This window comes from Tachypleus tridentatus, chromosome 2 (assembly GCF_004210375.1).
Source record: "Tachypleus tridentatus isolate NWPU-2018 chromosome 2, ASM421037v1, whole genome shotgun sequence".
Taxonomy (NCBI): domain Eukaryota; kingdom Metazoa; phylum Arthropoda; class Merostomata; order Xiphosura; family Limulidae; genus Tachypleus; species Tachypleus tridentatus.
The window spans coordinates 15,474,423-15,493,638 of record NC_134826.1 but is presented as its reverse complement, the minus strand read 5'-3'; the positions used below and the strand labels follow the sequence as shown (position 1 = coordinate 15,493,638).

Genomic DNA, 19,216 nt, shown 5'->3' with positions numbered 1-19,216 from the left:
CCAGTTTAAAACACAAAACTAATTTTTATTACTTTTTGCTCGTGTACAAAATAGAGGAAAGTTTCCACAACTAATTTCCGAACTAAAATAAAATATATGCATGAAATTCAACAAATAAACATGCTTGCTTAAGTTGAAATCGGTATAAGAAATTAAAGTGTATCATACATTTTCCAGTAGGATGAAAAGAAATAGTGAGTTTCTCTATATGGTACACCTAATGGTTGTTAAACGTTTAGTGGTGCTTGTAGTTCTGTGTTTTACACGCGAGTTCCTTCTGTGGGATGAGAAAATTAGAATCCCAATTTGAACGTAACTGAAATTGAAAACTGATACCTTGGAAATATATTGATACAAACTGATTAAATCTAGACATTCAACTAGAAGAACTAGAATCAATATATTCCTTGTCTTTAGGATATATATATATATATATTGATACAAACTGATTTAATCTAGACATTCAATTAGAAAAACTAGACTCAATATATTCTTTGTTTTTAGGATATATATATAGATACAAACTGATTTAATCTAGACATTCAACTAGAAAAACTAGACTCAATATATTCTTTGTTTTTAGGATATATATATAGATACAAACTGATTTAATCTAGACATTCAACTAGAAAAACTAGACTCAATATATTCTTTGTTTTTATGATATATATATATAGATACAAACTGATTTAATCTAGACATTCAACTAGTGGAACTAAAACCAATATATTCCTTGTTTTGGGGATATATTTCCAAAATATCAGTTACGTTCAAACTGGGATTCTAATTTTCTCACCCCACAGAAGGAACTCGCGTGTAAAACACAGAACTACAAGCACCACTAAACGTTTAACAACCATTAGGTGTACCATATAGAGAAACTCACTATTTCTTCTCATCCTATTGGAAAATGTATGATACACTCTAATTTCTTATACCGATTTAAACTTAAGCAAGTATGCTTATTTGTTGAATTTCGTGCAAATGTACATGAGGGATATTTTTACCAATCGTACATGATTTTGGAAGTCATCGACTAGAGGGAAGGTAGCTAATAAACAACGTACACCGCCATCTCTTCGCTACTCTTGTTATATCAAATGAGATTTGTTTGTCCCATTTATAACTTGTCCACGGCCCCAAGACTGATGTGATCTTTAATTTTTTTTTGTTGTATTGCAGCTAATTGATTTGATAAAAATCGAATTAAATCCCGTGAAAATATTAGTTCTTAAACTATCAAAAGCTTAAACTATTTGTTTCAATCTTTTATATGTATCAAAATGAACATAGAAGTGACGTTAACAGCACGTTGTCAGATGTTAAGGTTAGTTCTGTCCGCCAATTGTCAATTAAAGGCTTATATAATACGATGTTGTTGTTGAATTTAGAACTCTTGTACAGTAGGTGTCTATAACTCGCTGGTGATAAATTGAATGATAAACGAACAGCACGCTCTCCACACGTTTTTAGAATAATAAATATATATTAGAACTAGTTGAACGTAAATACATCAAATCATTTACACTATAAAGCACATAGAGATATCATAAATACTATTATGGCTATCTTCTTTTAAAGTCCACTTACGCCTATTGAATGGTTTTAGAATATCAGTTGACACTGAACTACATTTCCTATTTATATTGCACTAATATTCCGTGCATAATTCACTTGCAATTGTAATGTGAGTTACTGCAGTCGTATTCTGCTATTCCAGTATTTATCTTGTCTTTCTTCAAAATATCCTCTGTTCCTTTTGTCAAATTGTACTCAGGCTGATTCACTTATATTAGGACCAAGTTTTAAAGGAATAAGTTATTCTTCTTATCTCGCTTTCTAGTGTTAGTCTTATTTTAACATCTTAAACGTTAGGCCTATCTTACTCTTTAGGCCTATCACGTCTATCAAAGTTAACTTCATGCTGAACATCTATGTGGCTCTGTCTTTACTCTATTCTACTATCGTCTTCGTCTCTCTGCTGTTTCTCGCTCAATCCATACAATTTGTATGTTTATTACTAAATCGTCTGCTATCTACATTCTCGACATCAATGAGTTACAAACACAACATCCAATAATCTTTACTCTATTCTACTATCGTCTTCGTCTCTCTGCTGTTTCTCGCTCAATCCATACAATTTGTATGTTTATTACTAAATCGTCTGCTATCTACATTCTCGACATCAATGAGTTACAAACACAACATCCAATAATCGCCTGGTTTTAACACTTTTATAATAAAAAACTAAACAAGCATACAATATTCATTCACAAAATAAATTAAACAATAATATCTACATTAAACAGTGTTATATCAAGACAAACGTAAAGAACTAAACATATCAATAAATTGAAATAATTCGTTGATATTATTAACAGAAAACAAGAGCTTAGTTCATATATACCGATGTCAGAATTTTCAGGCGCATAATAACAATAAACAGGAACAAATGTGAGTCTGTTGCTATGATAAGGTATTTTGGCTATAAGTAATTCAATTTGTGTTTTCTCTATATCCATGTACTATATGGATGTAGTGTTACATATATCTTCATTTGGTGTTTTATCTATATGGATCTACTGTTACATTTATCTTCAGTTGATATTTTATCTATATCTATGTACTGTTACATATATTTTTCATTTGTTTTTTATATATGCATATACTATTGCATATATATCTTTAGCTGGTGTTAGACATGTTACAAACAGTACATATTTTGTTATATAAACGTTAAACGTAAACTATATTAAACAAGTTACAAACATTATATACCCTGTTATATAAATGACAAACATAAACTATGTTAGACATGTTACAAACAGTATTTGTCTCCATTGTTCTGCCAGAGTAAACAGAGACCACATTTACGGTTAACTTTATCTTTTATTGATTTAACACAATAATCAAAAGCTGCTTCTCCATAGGACCTCAAGAAATCTTTATTTATTATTTAAGTATTTGACCAGCTTGTTCAAACGTCTTTAGAAAGTTCGTCTGATATTTCTTTGTCTGTTTCTGTAATGGTAGATGAATTATTGAGTTAATATCCAAAGAGATACTTTCCTTCTCATAGCTTCTGCGAACACTTGAATTATAAGAATGTGGGATAAAAGACGTAAAACCGTAGCCTTTCTCTTAATCTTGTTTATTATGGTATAGACTCGAGGAAAATGTATCAAAAACACCCTAAGTCTTTTTTTTCCTGATAGTATTTGCTATAACTATGAAATTTCAAGGATTAGTGTGATAAATTCAATCTTCCTAAGTAATCTACTTTCTGTCCCATATCCCCAGCCTCTACTGTTTAGAACATAACTGATATTAAATTAATTAAGTTAATTTGTTCCTACAAACCAAGACTGATTTCATGAAGAATATCTAGTGACCAGCAGGTCAAGATGGACATGATAGGTCAGTAATGAATGTATACCAAAGACCTTCTGGCTGTGTCTCATGAGCAAAGTGCTCCGACTTTATCATCCATGTTCGCAAACCAGAACACTAAGAACGCTAGTAATTTCCCAGGGAAGACACGTTTTCTCATCTAATTACTCACTAATAACAAGACCACAACCATCCGTAGCCTAATCAATTTATTTCCATCTTGTGGAATCTATATATAGAACCCAAAAGTTAATACAAAATATACTGAGCTGTAGATTCTAATAAGATAATACAATCAGGAGTAAACTCTTTAATTAGAAAACAGTTAAATAACTATACACTTTTATTTGTTTCTTTATGGTCTTTATTATTTAAATAATGACAAACATACCTTAATTTCAACAAAGTGTTTGACTTACAATTTTTGCTCTGTAAAAACAAAACACAGTGTGTTGTTTCTTTATCTAAATAATGAAAAAAGATTTTTAATTTAAACAAAATAAACTTTAAGCAAGACATATTGTCTTAAGTTTTAAATCATTTTGTTGATCATTGTTAAGGTGTACCTTTCAGGTTTTAGATATCACGTTATTAAAGCTCCAAGTTTTAATTTTGTAGATTGTTTGTTTGTTTGTTTTCAATTTCGCACAAAGCTACTCGAAGGCTATCTGTGCTAGCCGTCCCTAATTTAGTAGTGTAAGACTAGAGGAAAGGCAGCTAGTCATCACCACCCACCGCCAACTCTTGGGCTACTCTTTTACCAACGAATAGTGGGATTGACCGTCACATTATAACGTCCCCACGACTGAAAGGGCGAGCATGTTTGGCGCGAAGGGGATGCGAACCCGCGACCCTCAGATTACGAGTCGCACGCCTTAACACGCTTGGCCATGCCGGGCCTAAATTTGTAGAGTGTGTGAAATATATAATTAAAATATTAATTATGCTCAACGTTTAAGGTGTTGTACTTACAACATGTCGGTAACTCATATCCAATTAACACAACAATTATAAATGCACGGTTTATATTTTCCAATGGATCATATATGTAGATTAGTATTCATATCTCACAATAAGCAGTAAATATATTAGATGGTTTTTATTTTCCAATGTTCTTTGAAAAACGTTTAAATTTATTCAAGATATCTTATTTAATTTTCATATTTAAGTTTCCAAATAACTCCACAACAAGAATGAAACTTTTCTATCAGATACTTTAACGCCAGTTTTAATACTTCTTCAGAAAGTTTAACATATTAAACTTTCTTATTGTTTAAGTTAGGATATAAAGATATGGATTAGGATATGCTTAATGAAGACGCTGGTTTGTAAACTGATTATTAGCATCTTTAAAAGTGTAACATATTTTTAAATAAAAAATTAGGAAGTAAGAATGGGAGCATCAAAAAGTAAGGAAACAAGGTAGGAATGGGCGGGTAAACATTACCCGCCTTGGCGATTTTTGACACGGTACAACTTCAAAGGGGTGTGGTCGTCATTCTGCCTATTCCTACTTCGTATCTTTGTTTTTGTAACTTGGTAATGTGAAACATTTAAATATCAGCCTAAAATTGACAGATATTTGCTGTAAGAACACTTGATAAAACGTTTTCTATTAAGACACTTCACGAATATCTTGTTTGGCCATTGAGAATATCGAATGAGACTAAGAAAAGCCAATAATGTGGGACCTCTGAAATATTCTGTTCCTCATAATCCTGTAAGATTTAAGAAAGAAAGTAGGTTAGTCCGTAACGGCAAAATAAAAAATTAGGTACCAGAAAAGAAGGCAGGCGATAAAAGAACAGAAAGGGGTGAAAATAGCCTAGAAAAAATGAGTCAATAAAACTCCGGCTTGAGTAAAACAGAGAAATGGATCCCTTATTGTGAAACAACATGTATTGATAGAAGAGGTTTAAAAAACATGGATCTTCCAGGTTTCTGCAGGCCAGATTTGGCGTGACCAACCGATGCTGAGGATGGTGAAATGGAAGAATTAAATGGATGAATTATTTTAATAACATCTTTAGATAATTTCAAAATTACCTATAAATTAATGTATTCCATAATGATTCTATTTAAGGCACAGCGATACGTCTGCGGACGTACAACTCTAAAAAGTGGATTTTGAGGCAATGTAGCTATGTGCTTAACTACAAACAAATTTAATTGCACATTTAATTTCCTGACATTAGAAAAAAACAACGACTAGTGAAACAAACACAAAACGTAAATGTACTGACCCTTCTTTACCGGAAATTACAAACTAATGTTTTAGTCCTAACAATCAGAACTTTCCTAATAAGGAACTAATAACCACAACACGTGATAAATGCGGTCAATCAGGAACATTTTTCTATTTATTGAAGTGCATAGCTGAATAAAAACTCGTTTGTATTAGAATTAACTCCTTTTTCATGGAAACATTTTATTATTACTGAACGCTTTTTATTAATATATTTCGTTAGGAACATAATTTGAGTGGTATGGTTCTGTATTTCGGAGCAATACTGGTTGATAGAAGCACGGTTCCTATAATACATCTCCGGATTACGGAACTGGATTCGATTTAGTGAACTAATACAAGATATTTTCAGCACTTTAAACTATGAGAGAGTTATAAGAGTGACAGTCGATTCCTTACTTCCTCTTTTCTTATGCCAGTATCTGAGTCAGTGAAGGAGTTTATTTGAATTTACAGAAGTAAAGATTAGCTTTAAGTTTACTTGTGGTATTATTTCTTATTGGATAAAGCACTGATTACTCTCAGACTACAATGACACAGTGTTTATTATGAGAATAAACTACTACATCGTGTATTGTTAGAGTAGAAGATTATATTTTTTATTATTACAATATACTACCACAATATTCATTGTCAGAGTGAAATACCACAGTGTCTCTTGTTAGTTTTAAAGTACAGTATCACATTGCTCATTAATATAGTATAATACCACAATATGTATTCTCAGAATACAATAACACATTGTTCATCGTTAGAATACACTATCAGTGATTACTATACAAATACATTACCACAGTGTTTACAGTTAATCAATTTAAAACATCCTAGCATATATATAATGTTTAATTTTTTTAGGCTGAATTAAGATTTCGCGATTTCCAAAAATATATTATAAAAATTAACTACAATTAAGAGCATTGTTTACGAAAAAGAGAAATCAGGAACATCAAAACCGGGGTAGTAAGTAAAAGATAGGAAAAGTCCGTTCACAAAATAGCATTGACTCAGTTTGACTATATCCGGCTGCTTCCAATCCGTAACCTTCCAACCATTTTTACACTCTAGGACACAACATCTACGTGAATCAAATACTAAAGTCTTTTGAAGATTTGGTCCCATCGAGTACGTGTTCTAGAGGAAAACTTTTTTCTTCGATTTCTTTATAGCTCTGTGAAAAAATGAGGCCGTAAATAGTTGTGATTTATGTGTGAAATTCACGTACAGCTGTTAACATTAAAGTGGAATTATATTTCCTTCACGTCTTTAATAGGACCTGAAATAAATCCCTATATTTGTAATTACCTTAAAGTTTATGAACATTTAAGAATAGTTACGTTAGAAAATTAGAAAAAAGCCACATTAAAGCAGTAGAATAAAAGTTACATTATAAGAGTAGAACAGTTACACTAGAACAGTAGAAGAACAGTTACACTAGAACAGTGGTAGAACAGTTACACTAGAACAGTAGAAGAACAGTTACTCTAGAAGAGTAGAAGAACAGTTACACTAGAACAGCAGAAGAACAGTTACGCTAGAACAGAAGAACAGTTACACTAACACAGTAGAAGAACAGTTACACTAGAACAGTAGAAGAACAGTTACACTAGAACAATAGAAGAACAGTTACTCTAGAACAGTAGAAGAACAGTTACTCTAGAACAGTAGAAGAACAGTTACACTAGAACAGTGGTAGAACAGTTACACTAGAACAGTGGTAGAACAGTTACACTAGAACAGTAGAAGAACAGTTACTCTAGAACAGTAGAAGAACAGTTACACTAGAACAGTGGTAGAACAGTTACACTAGAACAGTAGAAGAACAGTTACTCTAGAACAGTAGAAGAACAGTTACACTAGAACAGTAGAAGAACAGTTACACTAGAACAGTAGAAGAACAGTTACTCTAGAACAGTAGAAGAACAGTTACACTAGAACAGTAGAAGAAAAGTTACTCTACAGCAGTAGAAGAACAGTTACACTAGAACAGTAGAAGAACAGTTACACTTTCTTTAAACAGGATCATGTCCACTATCCTCATCGATCTCATCTTCAAACAGATTTTATTTTTAACCTTTCTTTAAACAGGATCATGTCCACTATCCTCTTCAATCTTGTCTTCAAACAGATTTTATTTTTAACCTTTCTTTAAACAGGATCATGTCCACTATCCTCATCAATCTTGTCTTTAAACAGATTTTATTTTTATCCTTTCTTTAAACAGGATCATGTCCACTATCCTCATCAATCTTGTCTTCAAACAGATTTTATTTTCAACCTTTCTTTAAACAGGATCATGTCTACTATCCTCATCAATCTTGTCTTCACATAGATTTTATTTTTAACCTTTCTTTAAACAGGATCATGTCCACTATCCTCATCAATCTTGTCTCTAAACAGATTTTATTTTTAACCTTTCTTTAAACAGGATCATGTCCACTATCCTCATCAATCTTGTCTTCAAACAGATTTTATTTTTAACCTTTCTTTAAACAGGATCATGTCCACTATCCTCATCAATCTTGTCTTCAAACAGATTTTATTTTTAACCTTTCTTTAAACAGGATCATGTCCACTATCCTCATCAATCTTGTCTTCAAACAGATTTTATTTTTAACCTTTCTTTAAACAGGATCATGTCCACTATCCTCATCAATCTTGTCTTCAAACAGATTTTATTTTTAACCTTTCTTTAAACAGGATCATGTCCACTATCCTCATCAATCTTGTCTCTAAACAGATTTTATTTTTAACCTTTCTTTAAAGTGGATCATGTCCACTGTCCTTATCAATCTTGTCTTTAAACAGATTTTATTTTTATCCTTTCTTTAAACAGGATCATGTCCACTATCCTCATTAATCTTGTCTTCAAACAGATTTTATTTTTATCCTTTCTTTAAACAGGATCATGTCCATTATCCTCATTAATCTTGTCTTCAAACAGATTTTATTTTTAACCTTTCTTTAAACAGGATCATGTACACTATCCTCATTAATCTTGTCTTCAAACAGATTTTATTTTTATCTTTTCTTTAAACAGGATCATGTCCACTATCCTCATCAATCTTGTCTTCAAACAGATTTTATTTTTAGCCTTTCTTTAAACAGGATCATGTCCACTATCCTCATCAATCTTGTCTCTAAACAGATTTTATTTTTAACCTTTCTTTAAAGTGGATCATGTACACTATCCTCATTAATCTTGTCTTCAAACAGATTTTATTTTTAACCTTTCTTTAAACAGGATCATGTCCACTATTCTCATCAATCTTGTCTGCAAACAGATTTTATTTTTAACCTTTCTTTAAACAGGATCATGTCCATTATCCTCATCAATCTTGTCTTCAAACAGATTTTATTTTTAGCCTTTCTTTAAACAGGATCATGTCCACTATCCTCATCAATCTTGTCTTTAAACAGATTTTATTTTTATCCTTTCTTTAAACAGGATCATGTCCACTATCCTCATCAATCTTGTCTTCAAACAGATTTTATTTTTAACCTTTCTTTAAACAGGATCATGTCCACTATCCTCATCAATCTTGTCTTTAAACAGATTTTATTTTTAACCTTTCTTTAAACAGGATCATGTCCACTATCCTCATCAATCTTGTCTTTAAACAGATTTTATTTTTAACCTTTCTTTAAACAGGATCATGTCCACTATCCTCATCAATCTTGTCTTTAAAGAGATTTTATTTTTAACCTTTCTTTAAACAGGATCATGTCCACTATCCTCATCAATCTTGTCTTCAAACAGATTTTATTTTTAACCTTTCTTTAAACAGGATCATGTCCACTATCCTCATCAATCTTGTCTTTAAACAGATTTTATTTTTATCCTTTCTTTAAACAGGATCATGTCCACTATCCTCATCAATCTTGTCTTCAAACAGATTTTATTTTTAACCTTTCTTTAAACAGGATCATGTCCACTATCCTCATCAATCTTGTCTTCACATAGATTTTATTTTTAACCTTTCTTTAAACAGGATCATGTCCACTATCCTCATCAATCTTGTCTCTAAACAGATTTTATTTTTAACCTTTCTTTAAAGTGGATCATGTCCACTGTCCTTATCAATCTTGTCTTTAAACAGATTTTATTTTTATCCTTTCTTTAAACAGGATCATGTACACTATCCTCATTAATCTTGTCTTCAAACAGATTTTATTTTTATCCTTTCTTTAAACAGGATCATGTCCACTATCCTCATCAATCTTGTCTTCAAACAGATTTTATTTTTAACCTTTCTTTAAACAGGATCATGTCCACTATCCTCATCAATCTTGTCTCTAAACAGATTTTATTTTTAACCTTTCTTTAAACAGGATCATGTACACTATCCTCATTAATCTTGTCTTCAAACAGATTTTATTTTTATCCTTTCTTTAAACAGGATCATGTCCACTATCCTCATCAATCTTGTCTTCAAACAGATTTTATTTTTAACCTTTCTTTAAACAGGATCATGTCCACTATCCTCATCAATCTTGTCTTCAAACAGATTTTATTTTTAACCTTTCTTTAAACAGGATCATGTCCACTATCCTCATCAATCTTGTCTTCAAACAGATTTTATTTTTAACCTTTCTTTAAACAGGATCATGTCCACTATCCTCATCAATCTTGTCTTCAAACAGATTTTATTTTTAACCTTTCTTTAAACAGGATCATGTCCACTATCCTCATCAATCTTGTCTTCAAACAGATTTTATTTTTAACCTTTCTTTAAACAGGATCATGTCCACTATCCTCATCAATCTTGTCTTCAAACAGATTTTATTTTTAACCTTTCTTTAAACAGGATCATGTCCACTATCCTCATCAATCTTGTCTTCAAACAGATTTTATTTTTAACCTTTCTTTAAACAGGATCATGTCCACTATCCTCATCAATCTTGTCTTTAAACAGATTTTATTTTTATCCTTTCTTTAAACAGGATCATGTCCACTATCCTCATCAATCTTGTCTTCAAACAGATTTTATTTTTAACCTTTCTTTAAACAGGATCATGTCCACTATCCTCATCAATCTTGTCTTCAAACAGATTTTATTTTTAACCTTTCTTTAAACAGGATCATGTCCACTATCCTCATCAATCTTGTCTTCAAACAGATTTTATTTTTAACCTTTCTTTAAACAGGATCATGTCCACTATCCTCATCAATCTTGTCTTCAAACAGATTTTATTTTTAACCTTTCTTTAAACAGGATCATGTCCACTATCCTCATCAATCTTGTCTTTAAACAGATTTTATTTTTAACCTTTCTTTAAACAGGATCATGTCCACTATCCTCATCAATCTTGTCTTCAAACAGATTTTATTTTTAACCTTTCTTTAAACAGGATCATGTCCACTATCCTCATCAATCTTGTCTTCAAACAGATTTTATTTTTAACCTTTCTTTAAACAGGATCATGTCCACTATCCTCATCAATCTTGTCTTTAAACAGATTTTATTTTAACCTTTCTTTAAACAGGATCATGTCCACTATCCTCATCAATCTTGTCTTCAAACAGATTTTATTTTTAACCTTTCTTTAAACAGGATCATGTCCACTATCCTCATCAATCTTGTCTTCAAACAGATTTTATTTTTAACCTTTCTTTAAACAGGATCATGTCCACTATCCTCATCAATCTTGTCTTCAAACAGATTTTATTTTTAACCTTTCTTTAAACAGGATCATGTCCACTATCCTCATCAATCTTGTCTTTCAAACAGATTTTATTTTTATTTTTACCTTTCTTTAAACAGGATCATGTCCACTATCCTCATCAATCTTGTCTTCAAAACAGATTTTATTTTTAACCTTTCTTTAAACAGGATCATGTCCACTATCCTCATCAATCTTGTCTTAAACAGATTTTATTTTTAACCTTTCTTTAAACAGGATCATGTCCACTATCCTCATCAATCTTGTCTTCAAACAGATTTTATTTTTAACCTTTCTTTAAACAGGATCATGTCCACTATCCTCATCAATCTTGTCTTCAAACAGATTTTATTTTTAACCTTTCTTTAAACAGGATCATGTCCACTATCCTCATCAATCTTGTCTTTAAACAGATTTTATTTTTAACCTTTCTTTAAACAGGATCATGTCCACTATCCTCATCAATCTTGTCTTCAAACAGATTTTATTTTTAACCTTTCTTTAAACAGGATCATGTCCACTATCCTCATCAATCTTGTCTTCAAACAGATTTTATTTTTAACCTTTCTTTAAACAGGATCATGTCCACTATCCTCATCAATCTTGTCTTCAAACAGATTTTATTTTTAACCTTTCTTTAAACAGGATCATGTCCACTATCCTCATCAATCTTGTCTTTAAACAGATTTTATTTTTAACCTTTCTTTAAACAGGATCATGTCCACTATCCTCATCAATCTTGTCTTCAAACAGATTTTATTTTTAACCTTTCTTTAAACAGGATCATGTCCACTATCCTCATCAATCTTGTCTTCAAACAGATTTTATTTTTAACCTTTCTTTAAACAGGATCATGTCCACTATCCTCATCAATCTTGTCTTCAAACAGATTTTATTTTTAACCTTTCTTTAAACAGGATCATGTCCACTATCCTCATAATCTTGTCTATCCTAAACAGATTTTATTTTTAACCTTTCTTTAAACAGGATCATGTCCACTATCCTCATCAATCTTGTAAACAGATTTTATTTTCTTTCTTTAAAACAGATTTTATAAACAGATTTTAACCTTTCTTTAAACAGGATCATGTCCACTATCCTCATCAATCTTGTCTTCAAACAGATTTTATTTTTAACCTTTCTTTAAACAGGATCATGTCCACTATCCTCATCAATCTTGTCTTCAAACAGATTTTATTTTTAACCTTTCTTTAAACAGGATCATGTCCACTATCCTCATCAATCTTGTCTTCAAACAGATTTTATTTTTAACCTTTCTTTAAACAGGATCATGTCCACTATCCTCATCAATCTTGTCTTCAAACAGATTTTATCTTTTTTAACCTTTCTTTAAACAGGATCATGTCCACTATCCTCATCAATCTTGTCTTCAAACAGATTTTATTTTTAACCTTTCTTTAAACAGGATCATGTCCACTATCCTCATCAATCTTGTCTTCAAACAGATTTTATTTTTAACCTTTCTTTAAACAGGATCATGTCCACTATCCTCATCAATCTTGTCTTCAAACAGATTTTATTTTTAACCTTTCTTTAAACAGGATCATGTCCACTATCCTCATCAATCTTGTCTTCAAACAGATTTTATTTTTAACCTTTCTTTAAACAGGATCATGTCCACTATCCTCATCAATCTTGTCTTCAAACAGATTTTATTTTTAACCTTTCTTTAAACAGGATCATGTCCACTATCCTCACTATCCTCATCAATCTTTTTATTTTTAACCTTTCTTTAAACAGGATCATGTCCACTATCCTCATCAATCTTGTCTTCAAACAGATTTTATTTTTAACCTTTCTTTAAACAGGATCATGTCCACTATCCTCATCAATCTTGTCTTCAAACAGATTTTATTTTTAACCTTTCTTTAAACAGGATCATGTCCACTATCCTCATCAATCTTGTCTTCAAACAGATTTTATTTTTAACCTTTCTTTAAACAGGATCATGTCCACTATCCTCATCAATCTTGTCTTCAAACAGATTTTATTTTTAACCTTTCTTTAAACAGGATCATGTCCACTATCCTCATCAATCTTGTCTTCAAACAGATTTTATTTTTAACCTTTCTTTAAACAGGATCATGTCCACTATCCTCATCAATCTTGTCTTCAAACAGATTTTATTTTTAACCTTTCTTTAAACAGGATCATGTCCACTATCCTCATCAATCTTGTCTTCAAACAGATTTTATTTTTAACCTTTCTTTAAACAGGATCATGTCCACTATCCTCATCAATCTTGTCTTCAAACAGATTTTATTTTTAACCTTTCTTTAAACAGGATCATGTCCACTATCCTCATCAATCTTGTCTTCAAACAGATTTTATTTTTAACCTTTCTTTAAACAGGATCATGTCCACTATCCTCATCAATCTTGTCTTTAAACAGATTTTATTTTTAACCTTTCTTTAAACAGGATCATGTCCACTATCCTCATCAATCTTGTCTTCAAACAGATTTTATTTTTAACCTTTCTTTAAACAGGATCATGTCCACTATCCTCATCAATCTTGTCTTCAAACAGATTTTATTTTTAACCTTTCTTTAAACAGGATCATGTCCACTATCCTCATCAATCTTGTCTTCAAACAGATTTTATTTTTAACCTTTCTTTAAACAGGATCATGTCCACTATCCTCATCAATCTTGTCTTCAAACAGATTTTATTTTTATCCTTTCTTTAAACAGGATCATGTCCACTATCCTCATCAATCTTGTCTTCAAACAGATTTTATTTTTAACCTTTCTTTAAACAGGATCATGTCCACTATCCTCATCAATCTTGTCTTCAAACAGATTTTATTTTTAACCTTTCTTTAAACAGGATCATGTCCACTATCCTCATCAATCTTGTCTTCAAACAGATTTTATTTTTATCCTTTCTTTAAACAGGATCATGTCCACTATCCTCATCAATCTTGTCTTCAAACAGATTTTATTTTTATCCTTTCTTTAAACAGGATCATGTCCACTATCCTCATCAATCTTGTCTTTAAACAGATTTTATTTTTAACCTTTCTTTAAACAGGATCATGTCCACTATCCTCATCAATCTTGTCTTCAAACAGATTTTATTTTTATCCTTTCTTTAAACAGGATCACTATCCTCATCAATCTTGTCTTCAAACAGATTTTATTTTTATCCTTTCTTTAAAAATCATGATATTTCAATCTTGTCTTTAAACAGATTTTATTTTTATCCTTTCTTTAAACAGGATCATGTCCACTATCCTCATCAATCTTGTCTTCAAACAGATTTTATTTTTATCCTTTCTTTAAACAGAATCATGTCCACTATCCTCATCAATCTTGTCTTCAAACAGATTTTATTTTTATCCTTTCTTTAAACAGGATCATGTCCACTATCCTCATCAATCTTGTCTTCAAACAGATTTTATTTTTATCCTTTCTTTAAACAGGATCATGTCCACTATCCTCATCAATCTTGTCTTCAAACAGATTTTATTTTTATCCTTTCTTTAAACAGGATCATGTCCACTATCCTCATCAATCTTGTCTTCAAACAGATTTTATTTTTATCCTTTCTTTAAACAGGATCATGTCCACTATCCTCATCAATCTTGTCTTTAAACAGATTTTATTTTTATCCTTTCTTTAAACAGGATCATGTCCACTATCCTCATCAATCTTGTCTTTAAACAGATTTTATTTTTATCCTTTCTTTAAACAGGATCATGTCCACTATCCTCATCAATCTTGTCTTCAAACAGATTTTATTTTTATCCTTTCTTTAAACAGGATCATGTCCACTATCCTCATCAATCTTGTCTTTAAACAGATTTTATTTTTATCCTTTCTTTAAACAGGATCATGTCCACTATCCTCATCAATCTTGTCTTCAAACAGATTTTATTTTTAACCTTTCTTTAAACAGGATCATGTCCACTATCCTCATCAATCTTGTCTTTAAACAGATTTTATTTTTATCCTTTCTTTAAACAGGATCATGTCCACTATCCTCATCAATCTTGTCTTCAAACAGATTTTATTTTTATCCTTTCTTTAAACAGGATCATGTCCACTATCCTCATCAATCTTGTCTTTAAACAGATTTTATTTTTATCCTTTCTTTAAACAGGATCATGTCCACTATCCTCATCAATCTTGTCTTGTCTTCAAACAGATTTTATTTTTATCCTTTCTTTAAACAGGATCATGTCCACTATCCTCATCAATCTTGTCTTCAAACAGATTTTATTTTTATCCTTTCTTTAAACAGGATCATGTCCACTATCCTCATCAATCTTGTCTTCAAACAGATTTTATTTTTAACCTTTCTTTAAACAGGATCATGTCCACTATCCTCATCAATCTTGTCTTCAAACAGATTTTATTTTTAACCTTTCTTTAAACAAGATCATGTCCATTATCCTCATCAATCTTGTCTTTAAACAGATTTCCTTTAAACAGGATCATGTCCACTATCCTCATTCTTTAAACAGATTTTATCATGTCCACTATCCTCATCAATCTTGTCTTCAAACAGATTTTATTTTTATCCTTTCTTTAAACAGGATCATGTCCACTATCCTCATCAATCTTGTCTTCAAACAGATTTTATTTTTATCCTTTCTTTAAACAGGATCATGTCCACTATCCTCATCAATCTTGTCTTCAAACAGATTTTATTTTTATCCTTTCTTTAAACAGGATCATGTCCACTATCCTCATCAATCTTGTCTTCAAACAGATTTTATTTTTATCCTTTCTTTAAACAGGATCATGTCCACTATCCTCATCAATCTTGTCTTTAAACAGATTTTATTTTTATCCTTTCTTTAAACAGGATCATGTCCACTATCCTCATCAATCTTGTCTTCAAACAGATTTTATTTTTATCCTTTCTTTAAACAGGATCATGTCCACTATCCTCATCAATCTTGTCTTCAAACAGATTTTATTTTTATCCTTTCTTTAAACAGAATCATGTCCACTATCCTCATCAATCTTGTCTTCAAACAGATTTTATTTTTAACCTTTCTTTAAACAGGATCATGTCCACTATCCTCATCAATCTTGTCTTCAAACAGATTTTATTTTTAACCTTTCTTTAAACAGGATCATGTCCACTATCCTCATCAATCTTGTCTTCAAACAGATTTTATTTTTAACCTTTCTTTAAACAGGATCATGTCCACTATCCTCATCAATCTTGTCTTCAAACAGATTTTATTTTTATCCTTTCTTTAAACAGGATCATGTCCACTATCCTCATCAATCTTGTCTTCAAACAGATTTTATTTTTATCCTTTCTTTAAACAGGATCATGTCCACTATCCTCATCAATCTTGTCTTTAAACAGATTTTATTTTTATCCTTTCTTTAAACAGGATCATGTCCACTATCCTCATCAATCTTGTCTTCAAACAGATTTTATTTTTATCCTTTCTTTAAACAGGATCATGTCCACTATCCTCATCAATCTTGTCTTTAAACAGATTTTATTTTTATCCTTTCTTTAAACAGGATCATGTCCACTATCCTCATCAATCTTGTCTTCAAACAGATTTTATTTTTATCCTTTCTTTAAACAGGATCATGTCCACTATCCTCATCAATCTTGTCTTCAAACAGATTTTATTTTTATCCTTTCTTTAAACAGGATCATGTCCACTATCCTCATCAATCTTGTCTTCAAACAGATTTTATTTTTAACCTTTCTTTAAACAGGATCATGTCCACTATCCTCATCAATCTTGTCTTCAAACAGATTTTATTTTTAACCTTTCTTTAAACAGGATCATGTCCACTATCCTCATCAATCTTGTCTTCAAACAGATTTTATTTTTAACCTTTCTTTAAACAGGATCATGTCCACTATCCTCATCAATCTTGTCTTCAAACAGATTTTATTTTTAACCTTTCTTTAAACAGGATCATGTCCACTATCCTCATCAATCTTGTCTTCAAACAGATTTTATTTTTATCCTTTCTTTAAACAGGATCATGTCCACTATCCTCATCAATCTTGTCTTCAAACAGATTTTATTTTTATCCTTTCTTTAAACAGGATCATGTCCACTATCCTCATCAATCTTGTCTTCAAACAGATTTTATTTTTAACCTTTCTTTAAACAGGATCATGTCCACTATCCTCATCAATCTTGTCTTCAAACAGATTTTATTTTTATCCTTTCTTTAAACAGGATCATGTCCACTATCCTCATCAATCTTGATTTTATTTTTATCCTTTCTTTAAACAGATCATGTCCACTTTCATCAATCTTGTCTTCCTTTCTTTAAACAGGATCATGTCCACTATCCTCATCAATCTTGTCTTCAAACAGATTTTATTTTTATCCTTTCTTTAAACAGGATCATGTCCACTATCCTCATCAATCTTGTCTTCAAACAGATTTTATTTTTAACCTTTCTTTAAACAGGATCATGTCCACTATCCTCATCAATCTTGTCTTCAAACAGATTTTATTTTTAACCTTTCTTTAAACAGGATCATGTCCACTATCCTCATCAATCTTGTCTTCAAACAGATTTTATTTTTAACCTTTCTTTAAACAGGATCATGTCCACTATCCTCATCAATCTTGTCTTCAAACAGATTTTATTTTTATCCTTTCTTTAAACAGGATCATGTCCACTATCCTCATCAATCTTGTCTTCAAACAGATTTTATTTTTAACCTTTCTTTAAACAGGATCATGTCCACTATCCTCATCAATCTTGTCTTTAAACAGATTTTATTTTTAACCTTTCTTTAAACAGGATCATGTCCACTATCCTCATCAATCTTGTCTTCAAACAGATTTTATTTTTATCCTTTCTTTAAACAGGATCATGTCCACTATCCTCATCAATCTTGTCTTTAAACAGATTTTATTTTTAACCTTTCTTTAAACAGGATCATGTCCACTATCCTCATCAATCTTGTCTTCAAACAGATTTTATTTTTATCCTTTCTTTAAACAGGATCATGTCCACTATCCTCATCAATCTTGTCTTCAAACAGATTTTATTTTTAACCTTTCTTTAAACAGGATCATGTCCACTATCCTCATCAATCTTGTCTTCAAACAGATTTTATTTTTAACCTTTCTTTAAACAGGATCATGTCCACTATCCTCATCAATCTTGTCTTTCTTTAAACAAACAGATTTTATTTTTAACCCTTTCTTTAAACAGGATCATGTCCACTATCCTCATCAATCTTGTCTTCAAACAGATTTTATTTTTAACCTTTCTTTAAACAGGATCATGTCCACTATCCTCATCAATCTTGTCTTGTCTTAACCTTTCTTTAAACAAACAGATTTTATTTTTATCCTTTCTTTAAACAGGATCATGTCCACTATCCTCATCAATCTTGTCTTCAAACAGATTTTATTTTTATCCTTTCTTTAAACAGGATCATGTCCACTATCCTCATCAATCTTGTCTTCAAACAGATTTTATTTTTATCCTTTCTTTAAACAGGATCATGTCCACTATCCTCATCAATCTTGTCTTTAAACAGATTTTATTTTTATCCTTTCTTTAAACAGGATCATGTCCACTATCCTCATCAATCTTGTCTTCAAACAGATTTTATTTTTAACCTTTCTTTAAACAGGATCATGTCCACTATCCTCATCAATCTTGTAAACAGATTTTATTTTTTACCTTTCTTTAAACAGGATCATGTCCACTATCCTTCAATCTTGTCTTCAAACAGATTTTATTTTTATCCTTTCTTTAAACAGGATCATGTCCACTATCCTCATCAATCTTGTCTTCAAACAGATTTTATTTTTATCCTTTCTTTAAACAGGATCATGTCCACTATCCTCATCAATCTTGTCTTCAAACAGATTTTATTTTTAACCTTTCTTTAAACAGGATCATGTCCACTATCCTCATCAATCTTGTCTTCAAACAGA

At 31.0% G+C, this 19,216-nt stretch overlaps 1 protein-coding gene across 1 annotated transcript in view; it reads right to left on the bottom strand.

The window, feature by feature from the left end:
- Nucleotides 1-4,473: 4,473 nt before the first annotated feature.
- LOC143244010 (basigin-like) overlaps nt 4,474-19,216 on the bottom strand; it is a 428,663-nt gene continuing 413,920 nt past the window's right edge. The window contains exon 5 of the mRNA XM_076487948.1: nt 4,474-6,803. Within this exon, the coding sequence (XP_076344063.1) occupies nt 6,767-6,803 (37 nt within the window). The 3' untranslated portion in view covers nt 4,474-6,766. The remainder of the gene's footprint in view (nt 6,804-19,216) is intronic.